At 42.4% G+C, this 17,598-nt stretch overlaps 1 protein-coding gene across 4 annotated transcripts in view; it reads left to right on the top strand.

The window, feature by feature from the left end:
* Window positions 1-266: 266 nt before the first annotated feature.
* LOC110834222 (uridine phosphorylase 1) overlaps window positions 267-17,598 on the top strand; it is a 29,141-nt gene continuing 11,809 nt past the window's right edge. Inside the window, exons 1-7 of one of the 4 annotated variants that reach the window (XM_087346812.1) lie at window positions 6,678-6,744; window positions 8,349-8,564; window positions 8,910-9,043; window positions 11,957-12,080; window positions 13,923-14,084; window positions 15,717-15,902; window positions 16,672-16,810. In XM_087346812.1, the coding sequence (XP_087202938.1) occupies window positions 8,967-9,043; window positions 11,957-12,080; window positions 13,923-14,084; window positions 15,717-15,902; window positions 16,672-16,810 (688 nt within the window). In that variant the 5' untranslated portion in view covers window positions 6,678-6,744; window positions 8,349-8,564; window positions 8,910-8,966. Of the gene's footprint in view, window positions 412-6,637; window positions 6,745-8,348; window positions 8,565-8,909; window positions 9,044-11,956; window positions 12,081-13,922; window positions 14,085-15,716; window positions 15,903-16,671; window positions 16,811-17,598 lie in introns of those variants that run through there. The other 3 variants (XM_022073144.2, XM_087346813.1, XM_087346814.1) reach the window with 3 other exon arrangements.

Genomic DNA, 17,598 nt, shown 5'->3' with positions numbered 1-17,598 from the left:
GATGAAAGAAAGAATGAAAGAAAGAAAGAAAGGTACATGACAAGACAGACGGACGGCTAGATGATGTACGTAAATAGTATTTATAAGAATATAAAAGTACGCAAATGGACAGGGTGATAGATAGGCAGCCAGGCGAACAGAGACAAATAGACGGGTGTGTGGGTGGATGAACGTACGACACACAGATACAGAGAGAAAGTGTAAAGAAGAGATAGGTGGAGGGAGGCCTGAAACTACCCCGGCCGGACGAAGCGAGACCAACCCCCTGAGCTGCGTTCAGTTTCAGGGCAGTGGTGAGACGAGGCGGACAGGCTGACTGAGCCAGTTCATTTGTTGGTTAGTTTGTTAGCTATGAGTGCTCTGTGATACCTTGTGTTTGCTGTGCAACATGTCGGACGAGGAACTGGACGAGTAAGTACTCCTACCGGTCCCCTGAATCGGGGATGTGTAGATTCCGTCTTGATTCAAGGTCACGATGTTTCGAATACCTGATAGATTATTCGACCACTAAAACCTACTTAGTCTCGCTAGAAGACAGCGAACAGTAATTGAATGATTGTTATTTGTGATTTTCAAACGAGTAATTTTAGGCGTAATATGGCGAAGACAGTTTTTTAAAAAAATATTAGGTTTTTTTAATTATACGCATCCCGAAAAGTGTACATTTTATTTAGATATAAAATTAGGCAGTTTATTAGTAGGCAGCAGTTGCTTTTATGGGCGTGGGATTTTCCTTTCAAGAAAAAACAAAACTAACTAACTAACTAGATGGCTTACCGAACCCAAAGGTTCATCACAGAATTAATCAAAGCCCTCCACCGGACCCTGTCCTGGGCCAACAAAATCCAGTCTCCTTCAGCTCCTATCTCCCATAGATCCCGCCTGAGATTATCCTCCCATCTACGTCTAGGTCTCCCCAGAGGTCTCTTCCCCTCAGGCTTCCCAAATAGTGGACCCAACCAACCAGATGGCTTACCGAACCCAAAGGTTCATCACAGAATTAATCAAAGCCCTCCACCGGACCCTGTCCTGGGCCAACAAAATCCAGTCTCCTTCAACTCCTATCTCCCATAGATCCCGCCTGAGATTATCCTCCCATCTACGTCTAGGTCTCCCCAGAGGCCTCTTCCCCTCAGGTTTCCCAACCAGTACCCGGTGCACACCTCTTGTCCCATTCATGCGCGCTACATGCCCAGCCCATCTCAATCTTCTCGACTTAATCACCCTGACAATATTGGGGGAGGAAACAGATTTTTAAGCTCGTCATTATGCAGTTTTCTCCAGACCCCATCGTCTTCTCTCCTAGGCCCAAATATCCTCCTCAACACCCGATTCTCAAACACCTGCAATCTGTGTTCCTCTCTCTGAGTGAGAGACCATGTTTCGCACCCATACAAAACAACAGGCAAGATTATTGTTTTGTATACTTTAATTTTCAGGTTCTTAGAAATCAGGCGGGAAGACAAAATATTTTGAACTGAGAAGTAGCGAGCATTTCCAGATTTTAATCTCCTCCAAACTTCCTCACGAGTATCATTTTGATTTGTTATTGTTGTTCCCGGATATTTGAACTTTGTAATCCTTTCAAAGGATTTATTAGCCACCCCAAGATAATTCTGTCTGTCTTCTGATGACGAGATACTAACACGTACTTCGTTTTTTCTGAATTTACTTCCAGCCCCACTTGTCTACCAGCCTCTAGTAAAACTTCTGCGTTCCTTTTATTGTATTTATATCGACCCCCAATAAATTAACATCATCAGCAAATGCCAATAGCTGATGTGTCCCATTCAATTGCAAACCCTCCGGTCTGTTTTGCCCTCAGCTCTATTCTCTCAATTTTCTAAATGAAATAAGTGTGCGGAAGGTGTTGTTGGCCCACTCCGAGATTGTGCGAGTCTTAAACTCGAACCCTGACCCAACTGCAGAAAAGGAATTCGCTACTTACGTCATAATCAATAATCTTATTGCGTAATCTCACGGAATGGACATTGATTTATGAGTTACAGTCGCCCCCTAACACGAAGTCAAGTCAGTCGTGAATATTGAATGTCTCCGAATATGCCACGTTGTACCTACATTTACTATTCCTATGCAGGCGTATGGGGGAGTGGAGGTATAGAACCACACATTCTTAGCTTCGGCACTAGATGGGCCGATCGTAATGAGGTGCGATTTCCCAGCGAATAAGCTGTCGTAAGTGTTTTATTATTTTATGTGGTGACGTTGTAGTCATGTCGGAAGATTGCAAGAAAGATGCTTGGATGGGACCGATGTTTTCTAGTTCCGTAGTATCACTGACTCTCTCGCGTGCGATGAGTGAACACCCTGTGTCTGATTGTACCAAAACATGCAGATATATTAATTCCATAACCTGTGGAATGTAAAATAAATCTAAATGACCGCGTTTGAAACAGGAAAACTTGGGAGGCGATGTTATTGGACTGGTTTATTTTTAATGTCTTATGTGTTTTGAAGAAAATCTTGTATTTGTTTCTAGATTAATTTGCATTTAAAAATAATAAACATTAATATTATTTACAGGTCGTGTAGGAATCATGTTTCATAAAGATAATTCTAGAAGAAGTTTTCCCTTATTCTAAATTATGAGTAGCTTAAAACTGTGGATGAAATTATTTACATGGATGTGCGTAAAGCTTAAAGGTTTTGTAAAAGGAACGACAATTTTTTCGTGTTTTTTTTTTTTTTGCTGTTTCGGAGGAACGTAATAATCATTGGCTCGATAATTGACAGGAATTATCCGGAGGGAGTCTGTAATGTAAGCAAAGATGCCTGCGAGATTAGTAGAAAAGTTTTAGGTACCAGGTACGAACCACAGACCTCCCCCAAAAGAAAATAATTCCGATACTTGTGAATCCTGTTTTCACTAGAGCAAGGATCTCCATGTATCAAAGTCCCTTGACTGACCGAGGATAATTTTGCTGGAGTTTGGAGTCGTATTGTTTGTTAATAGTTGTAGAGTGGCCAAATGATGTGAGATCACGAGATCTGTGTGGAATGTACTTAATCCTTCGTCTTGGAAGAAAAAATGTCTTTACATTTGTTAAACCACACTTTCTGTCTCTTCAAACCCTCAGGAAGTGACGCCGATCAGAGGTGATCTCTGACACAGACTGTGTATCATTGAACGTAATAATTTTGCAGTGCATAGTAAAACCATCACAAGTTCTGATGTGAGTACAATCTGACAACCCCTCTGATCCTAACCGCAGGTTTTATATTTATTGATCGTTTCGTGCTAATATTTCGGAGGGATAAATCACCCCCGACCTTTCGACTTTCCCCTGAGGTCACAGCCCTGAAGACCATAATCCGCGGTCAGAAGGTCGTGAGAATCTCGTCCTTGCAGACCAGGCGTGTGCGTGAGCTGCAGAAACAGGGGAGGTTTCGCTTCTTCTGCTGGGGCGGCTGTCTAGGGTAGTGGCATTCAACCTTTTTTGTTCGCGTACCCCCAGATATAATTTCTCTTCAACTTTGTACCCCCAAAGTTGTTGGTGTATAATTCAAGTTATACGTAGTATATAATCTACATCTAAAATAAATTAAATAAATTGTATTACTGATTATTCAGTGTTTATAATAAAATAATATATTTTTTTTAAATTTCACGTACAGACGCAGAAGTACATGGCTTTGTGATCGGGAGGTCCGGGATTAGAATTTGGGTTCGGTGACCGGCTATCTGTCCTAAGTTTTTCCTCTGGGCAGACCCCCGTTATAGTCCGTTAATTTAGGCCACGTGAGAGAGGAAATGTCAGGAGACTGGGTAGACGTTCAAAATGAAGAGTTTCAAATTTGGTACCGTTCACAAAATTTTTTTTGGGGGGGTGGGGGACGATTAAATCGGGGAGGATGACGTGGGCTGGACACGGTAGCATGCACGAGGGCAATGCTTACGACATTTTAGCCGAAGAAATGCAAATACCCGGGCTGAGACCTGACGCTGTTATTAATGACCTCGGAAATGGACCTTCGGCGATTATCAGCTTCTTTAGAAGGATTTTCGTCCGTCGTGGAAACGACACGTTACTTGGTCTTGTTGAAGGGTCCTCCTGCTGCTGTTTAAATGTTACTTTGTAGTCGCTATGGCAACGGGAAAGTGGACTGAACTTGTGGTGCAACCTGATCAATATTGAGACACGGACCGGTGTTTCGGACTTACGTACGAGACAAGTCGTCTGTTGCGTAAATAATTTTGAACGGCGATGAAGCTTTGGGCTTTGATACGAGAAGCAGTTGGACGGATTTTAAGTCCCGATACGACTTATGTGCCCATATATCCCCACGTATTGTTTTACTTATCGTTAAGATAGTATAATTGCGTCATATTGTGAATCAAATATTAAATTAACTATTCGGTTTTTGTCCGTCTAATCACAATTATATTTAAAATTTACAAATTAGATAATTAAATTATAATTTTATGTTCCACATCGAATAATCGATTTACATTTGGATTTAATTTAATTATCTGATTTGTAAATTTTAAATTTTAAATATAATTGTGATTAGACGGACAAAACCGAATAATTAATTTAATACTTATCGTTGTCATCGAAATCCTGTAGGTGTGACGTAGTCATCCGGTCCTCTCTGTCTGTGATCGGCCGACAGAACAAGTTTTTTTCACCAAAGTATTACGTGACAGACGGAAGTTCCTGAGACAATTGTAGATTCTTCGATCTGATAGCAAATTCGGACAACAGGTACATCCAATCTGGGTTAAAAACAGTTAATTCTTGATTTCATCGGACGCTGAATCAGTTCATCCCATCACGGCGTCTTTTTGAAAAATAAACTTCTTCAAGTGCTTTACCGTACTTTCCACTTTTCATGGTTTTACAATTTTTTTTTATGACTGCCCTTAATAGCGATGTCTGTTCAATGTCACGAGATTCTTTGATGTTTGTAATTAAACTTGGGATCTCAGATGAGGCTAAACGTGGTTCTGTGCAAGTCCTGGCTGCTGTTGTAATGAAATTTAGCTGTTTCCGTATTTATAACAATTTTCGATCGAAGGATTTTAGTGACTCGTTCATGCCTGATGAAGATTTATCGTATTTACACTATCGATTACGAGAACTCTCACGAACAAGACATAGTGGCCATTATTCTTCGTTTCCAAGCTGGTAAGTGAAGCCAAACATCTGGAAATCTGATCTCGAGAGCAGATCGGTGCTTACGAGCAACAGGTTGGGGCTCCCTTGGGATTGTGGAGTGACGGATATTTTGATATTATGGGGACCGTATTGCGCGCAATTTTTATTACGTGTTATCTGAATCGACTGAGGATCGGTTGTCGATAATGTAAGTGACTTATCGTCTATAAATATGTCATGAAGTATCTTGTGAATGTCGCAAGTGTTTAAGCTCAAGGAAAACTGCAGAACCACAGTTCCCGGAAAACGTACACATATTTGTTATTGTTATTATTATGTGATGTGATAAGGACGTCTCGTGATGTGAGGTTGGGGCAAGTGTACCCAGAGCCAAGTCCTTCTTCCGTACACACGTTGCTGCTGTTAACCTGGTCAGAGTAGTCTCGAAGGTCCATTACCGTGTTCACAAAAGCTTGCCACAGGATTCTATCCAGAGTCGCATGAACCCAGACGACACACATTCCCATAATATTTCTCGAAGACCTGTCCATGTCTGTCGCATTCCTCAGCGACAGTGCTTTGTCGGTGCAAGACCTCGGATCGGGGTTGCCCCGCTGACGTCAACGTCTGATCCTGCGTGAAGAACACCTTTGGAGAGTCGGTGTTCTCAAAAGAGTACAATTTCCAGTCATGAATATTCATTTACTGTTTCCGAAACGAAATTCTGTTAACATTTCTCATCTCGCCCATCTGTAATCTACATTCCCGCCCACATATTTCTCGATTTGTTAACATTCGTAGTGTTTAGTAATCACTATAAAGTATAGAGCGTATTGACGGTGGAGGAATATTAGCTCAGGATTAACCACACGCTGGGAGACCACCTCCTGTCGGCTGTCCACGACATACTCGTAGCTTTCCAGGCTGTTTCCAGCATCTGAGGTCTGTGTGACGGGGGGAGGAGGTTAAGTCCTGTCTGCACAATGTAAATTTTGCCATGTTCAGGTGCTAAGGTACTAAGCAACTGCAAATTTTAAGTCTAGTGACTTTATAGATGTTTCAGAGGTCCTTGCTGCCTCAATCATCAGGGCGATGATTGAGGCAGCAAGGACTTGTGAAACGGTGGTAAACTTCTGCACGCTACAACGCAGAAGACAGACATCTTCGGAGTCATTGCCTTGAAAACCCGAAACAAAGTTATTATATTTTTTTCTGTCGAAGATGTTAAAAAAAAAATTAGAAGAGAATTATAAAAAAAATTATTTTACAAAAATTTGTTAGTATGAAAGAAAACGCACAACTACGTATGTACAAAATTTCATGACTGCGCGAAATCAACATTGCAGACATTCACAATGCCTGTACCCTATATGAAGGATGGGCGGGCACACCTTTGCCTCGTGGTTTATGCGTGTTTGCTTTAGATACCAAAGTGCATTCGTGTATCCGTGGTTACTGTATCATTACAGAGAGGGGGGGGAGAGGAGTGGAAGATGTGCCACTATCAAGACCACGGCAAGCGAGTATAAGAGACTCAGTCGCGCGTGTGATGAATGTGTGGAACACTCGGAAGTCTTTTCGTTGAAATATCACGGGCCGGGCCTGTTTGAGGGACACAACGAACGTAAGCGATTTCTTTGCCAGGCGAAATTTCTAATGCAGTTCAGTTCATGAAGGTCTATTGAATAAAAATTTTCTTGGATATTATCCATCGTCTAGTAAATATAAAACGTAAAACGACGTTTCGGAGATAGGGATTAGCTCTATCTAGTGGGCCCAACAGTGTAGGAACCTAAAAACGGAGATAGAGTCCCATCTCCGAAACGTCGTTTTTTACGTTTTATATTTACTAGACGATGGATAATATCCAAGAAAATTTTTATTCAATTGACTCTTCACCATCGTCAAGGAGTTTTAGATTTCATGAAGGTCTGTTTGACGACATTCACAATTTGTCGGGAAGAATTATTTTGCGTTAAGCAAAGGCAAATTTCTTTGTAATTGACGCAAACATCTGTCCGGGAAGAAAAATTATCGTCTTTATTTTTATTTTATTTTTAAATATTTACGTTAATTGTTACTTGAAATTTTGAAGTTCTCGCTAATCAGAACGGCGCGGTTAACTTCATAACGTATAGTGTGTACTCGTATCTCCTCCGTGTGATCGCCAAATTGCAAAAGAAAGTTATTTCAGGCGAAGAATTTAAGGCAAAAATAGTTTACGTAGTGTACTAATTATGCGATACGGTCTCTTTTGAAAATCACATCCCGTGCGAATGATCTGCGGACTTATAATAACGTGAGAGGACCAACGTGTACGCAGATTTAAGTTTAAAAAAAGTCCATCGATTTTTTTTTTAGACTATCGAATCCGTCCTTCCATTTGTGTTTTAATGGCTAATTTCATCGGGGAAACTTAAATAGCGTACTGAAATAATGAATAGGAAACCTGATTCGTTCTTTTATTGGCTTTGTGTTAGCGCAAAACCACTTCACTTTCATTCAACTGAATACAGATGAAAATTAAACCATCAAGTACTCAAAACGGAGTACATAACACGTCATCAGGAAATTTGTTGAAATAGACGATATTTTTTTAATATCATAAATCATTTCTGTCAAGTGTGATGATTTTATTGTTCTGGCGGTAAACGCAGAGAAAACTTAGTACACGCTCGTGTTTCGTAATCAGACTCGTGGACAAAATCAAACAGAGATCCATTGAAAATGTGTCAGAGGTTCGAGTATTTGGGAGTGAAATTTCATTCGCGGAGAAATAAAGAATGTGAAGTGGCTGGCTTCTGGGATGTAGCGATGTGAATTCTGGTACACACTGGTAAACAAATGGATGATGTTGGAGTCATTAAGGTAGAGTCTGAAACGTCGGTCCGTGTCTGCTAGACTACACGACGCTGCCATCACATAAGACAGCCAATAGCAAAACTCTTCAGCGTTAGAGCGTCGGATCTCACCGAATTAAGCGAGGGATAAGTTCAGGTAATGTTTTCTACCATTCAGTTAATCTGCCGTCTCAAAACGCAAAGATCAGATCACATCATACGAAAATTCTTATGAATATTAAACCCGGTCTCTCATTCAGGGGAGGACTCTGATTGGGGGCACTTGAATACAGAGCGTTTCTAGGTCTTTTGTGCGTGGTTTCGTCCTGTTTAAAGACGCTCATACTTTATAGCGTCGAATTTATGGATGATTAATGGAACTTTAAAGGATAAGGAAGGAAGCTGTACTTGACGGAAGTACTATCCTGGTATTGGCTTGCGGTAGTTGATAGCTGTTTCCGGGGTCGAGATCTGAGCCCGGGACTTCCCGAATACAGAGCAGGAATGCTAACCACTCGACACTGACTTCTGGTCAGAATCGTATTAAATCGGAGTTAATTTGTAGGATATACGTTTACAACGCAAGGCTAAAAACTACTTGAAGGTGAGTGTGTTTTCTGAGATTGAAACTCTGGATGTTAAGTTTATCTTTGAAAGTAGTTAATCGATCACGTTCGCGGAGCTCGAGTCAATTTCAGACGATTCGTGATTGTTTATATTAACACGTTCCAACTGTTTTGGTTCCGAGCGAAGTTCTCCTAGTTCATAGTTCCATTTACGACATTTTTTTAAAAAAAAAATATATTTCGTCAAGCCGACAGTGTGTTGTGAGTCAAACTAATCATAAATTAATCGGATTCCTTTACAATATATAGGAATCCCAGTGATTTACAATTTATTTTAAAGAGGGATCGGTAAACAATCAAAAGAAATCGACCTGCATTTTCAGTAGACCGAACCCTTCCCGATCTCCAAATTCTGATTGCGTTATTCTGCGGAAGTTACCATGGAAAATCACGACTGTCGTCGAAGTGCTAAGTCTGACTTCGATGAAGAAGACGACTCGAGGGTGAAACTAACTAGGTGAGTAGACGCCATCTTGCGGTTATTTCGTTTGACGGCGTACAGAAATGTTTCCAATACATACCTCGGAGATATTGCGGTTTCGGTTCCAGACCGCAATAAAGCGAGTCACACGATATTTCTTTGGTTTCCCAGTGCATATAAAAGTTATGTTTACGCTATACTGTAGCCTGTACAGGCTTCTGATATCCTTACGAGAGAACAACCTCGAAGCAGAATATCGGCGGAAGGCGTCGCCCCTTCTCATCTGCAAATTTCTTCTCTAGTGGCCGATTTCATTTCAGCTGATAAAATAATTACCCGTCTTTTATGGAACGAGAAATATTCGTTGCAGCGCGCTGTGGCAACACATTTTGAGGAACTTGAATGCTGTCGAAATATTCAGACCGTTTCTTTAAGGCACATTTTAATATTCTCCCATCTATGCCTAGGTCTACCAAGTGGTCTATTTCTTTCAGGGTTTTGGACCGAAATCTCAACGCTTCGCTCGTCCTTTTAGATATGTTTCAAACTGTCTTTTCTTACAACTCACTTCAGTCACTTATGAGCGTCCATGTCCGTCCTTCATCTTCAGAAGAACCGGTCTCATTCCTACCCTCTTTAAATGGGCAAATCCATCAGTTCAATTGTACGTGCGTGATTTGCCAAGGATAAAATCCGTAGCTCCTCTTTTGGAAAACATAAATTGGCCTGTGTGTGTGTGTGACTTGAGTTCTGAACTAACCGTAAAACTTCCATAGAAGTGTCCACGAGACTATTACCCTGAAGTTGGATGCGTTACTCCAACCGAAACGTCAGAAAACTCTCACAAGATCAACCCAAAAGCCCACAATCACCTTTGTTCTCATTAGGTTTTCGGGGTTGGAATTCACCCTGAAGATGGCAAATGTAATGTTCGTCTAAACGTTAGATAATTCTCAGCTTTGGTCGCGGCTTAGCCCCCGAAAGCAGACGTTTCGCCCCCAAAACCTCTCACATCCTCGTCAACGTGTTCCCATCAGGTCCCTGACCAGATTCAGTCTTTCGAAATTCTGAGGTGGCACGGTAAGGTACAAACAACCGAATGCAGGCGCCATAATGGTACCATATTGTCCAGCATAGTTGTTAGATATTACGTGCAATATTTTGGCACGACTCGGTTTTAAAAGTTATCATTGAAACTTATCCTCGTTTGCCCCTGGCCTCATGATGCCATAATCTTTGTAATTACTGTCCTTTAAACTTGAGTTGCGAGATTAGGAGAGGGAGGAGCCATTTGTAACAAGGAAATGCGACAGATACAATTAGCGATAATGGAATGACAACTATCGTGGACTTAAACGACACTGACAAAGCCTACTAATTACATTACGCGATAACCCAATTCCTGTAAACAGCTGCTTCTGATATTCTTTTTATGCAAGGCAACTCTCGGTTTACGAACGTCACAATTCATTCAACATTTTTTTTAAAGTCGCCAATAGTTAGAGTTCTTTATAAAACCAAATGCCAAAAGTATTGTGAACATAATCGTAAGATTTAAATAAATATACTTTAAAAATTGTATTTATTACAATAATTATCAGAAAATTATTATATAATGACTATACTGAACTGTTCTCGGTTAATAAAACTAATCTAGTCATTAAAAAAAACGTTGGTTTACATGTCACGCCGCGTAGAATGTTTTCTCGTGGGAAATAAATCGGTGATTCCCCCAATTTATTTAGTGTTCTGTCTGACGACAGGTCCATATGAACAGGATCCTTCCATCCTTTTCTCGGACTGGGACCTGTTCATATACGTTCTTGGCAGATGATCCAGAAGTGGTTTGCCATTGCCTTCTTCTGTGTGTGAATGGAGTAATTGTTGGGATGCCACGGAGGAAAACTCCGTGTTGCCTAGACCACGGCCTTGCCCAACACAAGTTATAAATTCGGTCACCGCCGGGAATCGAACCCGAGACCCCCCTATTATAATATAATAGGATCATCTCTTGCTTGCGATGTTTAGAACATGGTTTTAATGCTTTAAAATGGCTGCTAACGTATCGTAAAAGCTCAGGAATGCAAGATACACATAACGAACAACGTCTTGGAACGGAACTCGTTCGTAAACCGAGAGTTTCCTGTATACGGTAAAGAATTCGACAATTCGCACAATCGATTTTAACTATCGATACGTGGAATCAGGGCTACAGGTTTCTGCCTCAGGCCTCTACATTTGATCGCAGGCCAGATTCTGGCCGTGTTCAAATAATCGCAATCAGATATTTGAAACAACATTCAGGGATTTCTCCGGCTGTCGTATTTTAGAAAATAAGGAGAAGAAAAAGTTATATGTAGTTGAGCTTATCTTATGGTCGTGACACAGTCTGGCTCCGAAAACAAATGCCACCAACTTGTTTTCATGGGGGATTTATGTGGCTGTGCCCCCAAGAAATAGTTCGAGGTAACACTTTACAAACCGCCTATCAAGCCGTCAAATCAACCTTTGCGTCAGATAAGTGGTTGTAGGTTCTCGTGTTGGACTGCGATTCTCATCACAGTAATGACACTCGGGGCTCCGTAAAAGACGATAATTTCATTGACAAGCGACTGAGTTCTTCATGTTTGGAATCTAGACCCCGTGACCGTCAGTTCTGAGTGAGAAATTTCGTGGTTTATCTCAGTCCCTCCAGGCAAATGCCGGTACATTACCTTAAAAATAGGCCACGACCGCTTTCTTCCATGTCTTTTCCAATCTACTGACCATTAATCATTCCATATTCCATCGCTGTTTAGGTTTAGGTACACAAAATAAACTTTTGGCAGGCAGGAAGGAATTATAACATTTTTCCTCTAGAAAGAGAAGGATTTTAACCTGTGTAATGCGGATAACGACGGCTTCCTGTGTCTTGTGATGACGTGACGTGTGTTCTCTGTGTGTGTGCAGGTACCCTGATGGCTCCGTCAGGCTACGGAACCCTAATATTGAGCTCATGGACCAGGACATTCTGTATCACCTCGCGCTGGGCAGTGGCTCGCACGACCTGGTCAGCATGTTCGGCGATGTCAAGGTAAGCCCGGAGGTCGCAGAACGAGACGCTCTCTGACACTTCGACAGCGTTCCAGAACTTGAACTCCGGGAAGGGATGATGATGTTACGGTCATAGAATAGTTCTGCGGGCAAATTGTTGTTCGTTGTATTTCGTTACATTTTGGGTTTCAGGTGACATAATTCAACGCGGGGATACACAAAATTATACACTGACTGACTCAAGGATGTACCAACGTGTTGAGACATGAGGAATGTGTACTAAATTTTAGTTGAAGGAACTGAAGGAAAGAGATCATTTGAAAGAACTGGACATCGACGGGGGATAATATTATATTATATAAATAGGGTGTGGACTGCGTCGAGATGTAGTTGAATGTCAACATTTCCCGGATTCTAACAAAGCATAACCCAAATTAGCCTTCCCGAATCTCACCTAACCTAACCCAACCTAACCCAACCCAACCTAACCCAACCTAACCCAACCTAACCCAACCTATCCCAACCTAACCTAACCCAACCTAACCTAACCCAACCTAACCTAACCTAACCTAACCCAACCTAACCTAACCCAATCTAACCTAACCCAACCTAACCTAACCCAACCTAACCTAACCTAACCCAACCTAACCTAACCTAACCCAACCCAACCTAACCCAACCTAACCTAACCTAACCCAACCCAACCTAACCTAACCTAACCCAACCTAACCCAACCCAACCTAACCTAACCCAACCCAACCTAACCTAACCCAATCTAACCTAACCCAACCTAACCTAACCCAACCTAACCTAACCCAACCTAACCTAACCCAACCCAACCTAACCCAACCTAACCTAACCTAACATACACCCAAACGAACTTTCGCCATCGGATACGACGCTGAGAGTAGAGACGCCTATCGTCGCAACACCGGCATAAGATGTACCATTTTAGTTCATATCATCTGAACAGAATAGAGCGTAAGTCTAGTCTAGCATCAGAATTTTATCGAAAGAGGTCGGATCATTAAGAAAACCACGAAAAACGGTCGTTGTAACCGGGATTTTGAAGACAAGACTTCAGGAGTTCGTAAGAAGCACAGTCTACCGCGCACCATCGGGCAGTTTATCAGTTGATGACGTACAAAGCGGTAGGCATACGTTTCAGGGGTACGAGACCCTGGTAATACGTTCCGCACTAGTACCTAGACCTGGCGAGTGGCCTTTATACACCTCAGAAAACGCAGATCACGTAATTGCGTGGCCTAGGCCAGTCCTTGTACAAGAATACTGTAACCTAACCTCAAATAGGTGACGTCGCTTTCGTATTTCTCGATGAATGTTATTTGGTTCTATAGTAATCTATGCAAATCATGAGGTGTCATTCAATAAACGAGAAGGTATATATTACGTTCCTAATGACCATTTCATCCAACTTTATCAGATGTGCCCGTGTTTTCGTATTCCTAACGTCCGCCACCCTGAAGAAGTCACGTTCTGTATTTTACTCGAACATTTCACTTCAGGCAATTGATAACGCCCAGAGGAAAGGCTGAAGACACCTCTCAGGAGGTTCCACAGCCATGTCTTCAACAGTTCCTGTACTTTTACTCATTGGTTTGCAAACCTGAAGGGAAGAGGCCACTTTCAAGACGTAGGCATAGATGGAAAGTATGTTTGATTTTTACCAGAAACAGAGAGTTTCCATGAAAGGCAGAGGAGGATTTATTGACTGAGTGGAATACATTCTCAATAAGGAGCTGGTTACAGGTGGACTTAACATTTGAAAGGCTTTATTTTAATACATACTCCGTATTAACGATGGTGCATGCAGGTCTGTACGCTAAGTGCAATTGAATTTTCGAGACGGTGCGATGTTGCAGTTTGTCTGTATGGGCGGGACTCCAAAGCGGATGGAACAGTTCGCCTATTACATCATGGAACAGATCGGACACAAGCTGCCGACCGGTACAACGCTGCAGGACATCAGCCAGTACTCCTACAGGTACTCCATGTACAAAGTGGGGCCTGTCCTCTCCATCAGCGTGAGTTTCTCAGTGTTACAAACACAATGTTACTTTGTCCACAGACGCGAAGGGACATGTTTTTCTGTGAGGTTGCCTGCCTGCTCGACAAATGAAAAATCTTGTTAGAAGTAGGTGAGATTTGAAATTGTCGTGGCAGACTTAAAGATGGCTGCCTTCTGGGATGTTGCACATCGTAGTGTGGTAGAAGTTTAAGGTGATGGAATCAGTACATTGGACGCAAAATAACTACGAGCTCGAGCTGTGTCACAGTAAAATGGGAAGGAGAAATTGAACGAGCAAGACGGCAAACAGTCTTGTCTGCGCATGGATCGTTTTACTAAGAACATGTTTCCCCTTTTAATTTCCATGACATTTTCACACGCTGTCTTGTATACACTAGACTAAACGTAATAATTTCACGTCCGGTACTTTACAAGGAATAACTATGTCGTTTCCCGGCCTCCCCCTTTGTTCCATACGTGTATTTGTAACAGTTAACGAAACTCTTAGTTATTTTGTATTCACTGTAAGGGTCTCTGAAACGTCGGTAAACTTCAACCAGACTACACGGCGGAACATCCCAGTAGACAGCCATCTTCTTCCAAGAAGAAAGTCCAACACATTATATTGGTTTATACACCCCTGTTTGCTTTAAATGCTCGATTTCCACACGCGTCTCCTTATTCTATGGCATTTCTAAAGTGAGGTGCAGTCGCGAGAAAGACGCGTTAATGGGTCACCCCGAGTTGAGGGGAACGTCTATGGCTTTCATGCGTTCTTACTGTGTAATGTCTTGCGTGTTGAAATACGTGCGGTTTGTTAACTACGTCGTATTGTTGATTAATTATGAAAGAACAGTTGTTTGCAGTAAGGCGGGGCTATTTGGGTTGTTTCAAATATGAACATTGCGAACTTTTTCGTTCAGAAGTTGGCATTCTGTCTTTCCCGTATGATGGGGGATGGCCGATGGGTCCAGTAGGTGCATCGGCTTCGACATGTTTACCCACCTGCTTTCACACACACGCATAGAGGCCCCTTCACTTTTATTTAATGGCGGAACCGGAAGCGTAGTGCTGCCACTGAAGGCACAGCACGGGAGAATGCTTAACCTAACCTCAAATAGACCCGCTTTACACTCTTAGAAATTCACAATATATACCAGCAATTGTAAGTATTCAGTTGCATTTAAATAATTACAAAATATATAAGCACTTTAAGTGCTTTCGCAGACACAGTTACATAAAACTGTCTGTATCTTCCCAGTTCTCGGCCAGAACTGCATGAATCACCGGCAACAGTGCTCCAAAAAAGTTACTGGCACAATATTGCAACTGTGTCCTGTTAATCCACATTCAGTTGGCGTGTGGTGTGAAATGAACGCTAAACGAAGTTTTGGGCCCATATTCAATGCGGAAACAATTTCACATACGATTCACGATTCGTATAGAACAGCATGCAATTCAACAATATACAGAACAATAACCGGTACTTAACACAATGTTTGACACAGCTGCATTGTTTTACGAATAATTTTGACGGCAGTTGCTGTTAGCCCTTGGCGGCGTCATGCAGTTCCTGCCGGGAGCTCTGGAATGAAAATTGCGTTTAACTTTGTCAGTGGACGCACTGTGTCTTGTGCTTGTGCTGCAGCACGGCATGGGAATCCCCTCCGTCGGTATCCTGCTGCACGAAGTCATCAAGCTAATGTACCACGCGCGTGTCCATGATCCCGTGTTCTTCCGCATCGGGACTTGCGGTGGCATCGGGTTGGAAGGCGGCACCGTCGTCATCTCAGAGAGCGCGCTGGACGGGATGATGCAGCCTTTCCTCGAACTGGTAACTCCTGCATTTTTCCCAGCACGAAATGATAATCCGATGTCAGTAATGTGGTTCTTTATTACAAGTTGCATAATGAGGGGCTTCATAAGTTGTACTCCTCGCCAGTTTTAATTAGACTAATGAGGTTAAGGAGGATGAGGTGGGCAGGGCATGTAGCCCGCATGGGATAGAAGAGGAATGCATTGAGGGTTTTGGTGGGCAAACCAGAAGGAAGGATACCCCAAGGAAATCTAGACATAGGTGGGAGCATAATATTAAAAAAGGATCTTGGAGCATTAGGATGGGGTGGTATGGACTGGATTCATCTGACCCAGGACAGGGACCAGTGGCGGTCTCTTATGAATGTGGTAATGAACCTTTGGATTCTGTAAAATGCTGGTAATTTATTGAGCGACTGTTGGCTTCTCAGGAACGACTCTGCTGCATGGAATAAGCAAGGCGCTTTATTAATTATTACACCCTCATTAACAGCATGGACAAGAAGACAAAAGTGATAAAATTCTACACTCTAAGTTTTGGGAGTCCCGATACTTGACGAGAGTCAAACTTGGATGCTCGAACCAGCAATCTCACAGATGAATTGCCTATGTAGTCACATACAGTCCATAAGTAAACAGTTCTCCACTCCCGTCCTGACCTGCATGGCAGAGTAACCACATTCTGTTATATGGGGAGGTGGGCGGGGCATGATTTGTTTCCATGGTCGTGTTTCAGATAAAAATACCTCACCACACCTGTATCTTAACAATGGCTGTATGTGTTTCAGCCAGTGTTGGGGCAGCTGGTGAGGAGACCTGCAAAACTGGACAAGGAGGTGGGACAGGAACTGTTTGCCTTGTCTGAGCGTGAGGACCCGTATGATACTGTCATAGGAAAAACGATGTGCACGTACGACTTTTACGAAGGTAACTGTCCTGTCAAGAACTTTGCCATTCGACCTAGTTCTAAGAAAAGTTACCTTTCCTTCTTTCCAAGGGATTTCCTCCCAGAATTCTTTATACATTTCTCATTTACCCTTGGAGGTAAGCATTAAACTGATGGTTTACCTCCCTCTGGCACTGGGGTTAAGAAAGTTCTTACTGTTATCTGATCTATGCCTCCTGCCACCTACGATATGACTACAAAATACAGCGTGTTTCAAAAGTGGCTTTACAACTTGAGGGCGAGATATTGGTCAACTGATAGGAGAAACATATAATTTCAGAACATAGAAATGTAGTCAAACATTTCATGTTTTATGTCCATCGGATTTTTATGGTTCAATGTGACTTCCATTTGTCATGCGGCAGACGTCCCATCTGTAGTCAATATCTTGCCACACGCGGTGTAGCATCTCTGGTGTCACTTCAGCAACTGCGGTGGTAATTCGAGTTCGGAGTTCAGCCACATTTGCAGGTAAGGGTGGCACGTACACTCGATCTTTAGCAAATCCCCACAAGAAAAAATCTAAAGGTGTTGGATGCGGGGAGCGAGGTGGCCGTGATATTGGTGCGGCCCGACCAATCCACCGACCTGGGAAACGGTTGCTGTGGTACTCGCGCACTTCTCCGAGGTAATGAGGGGGTGCACCGTCTTGCTGGAAGTGAATGCGTCCTTCCTGGTCATCTTCGTTGAGGAATGAGGAACTGTTGGAGCATGTCCAGATACACAATGCTGGTTATGGTCTTCTCTATAAAAAAAAAAGGGGCCGTAC

The sequence above is a fragment of the Zootermopsis nevadensis genome, unplaced genomic scaffold, assembly GCF_977971745.1.
Source record: "Zootermopsis nevadensis isolate Lab colony 2312 unplaced genomic scaffold, Znev_1.0 Znev_ptg000010l, whole genome shotgun sequence".
Classification (NCBI taxonomy): Eukaryota; Metazoa; Arthropoda; class Insecta; order Blattodea; family Termopsidae; genus Zootermopsis; species Zootermopsis nevadensis.
Note: the sequence above shows the minus strand (reverse complement) of the source record. Positions and strands in the feature narration are given on the sequence as shown.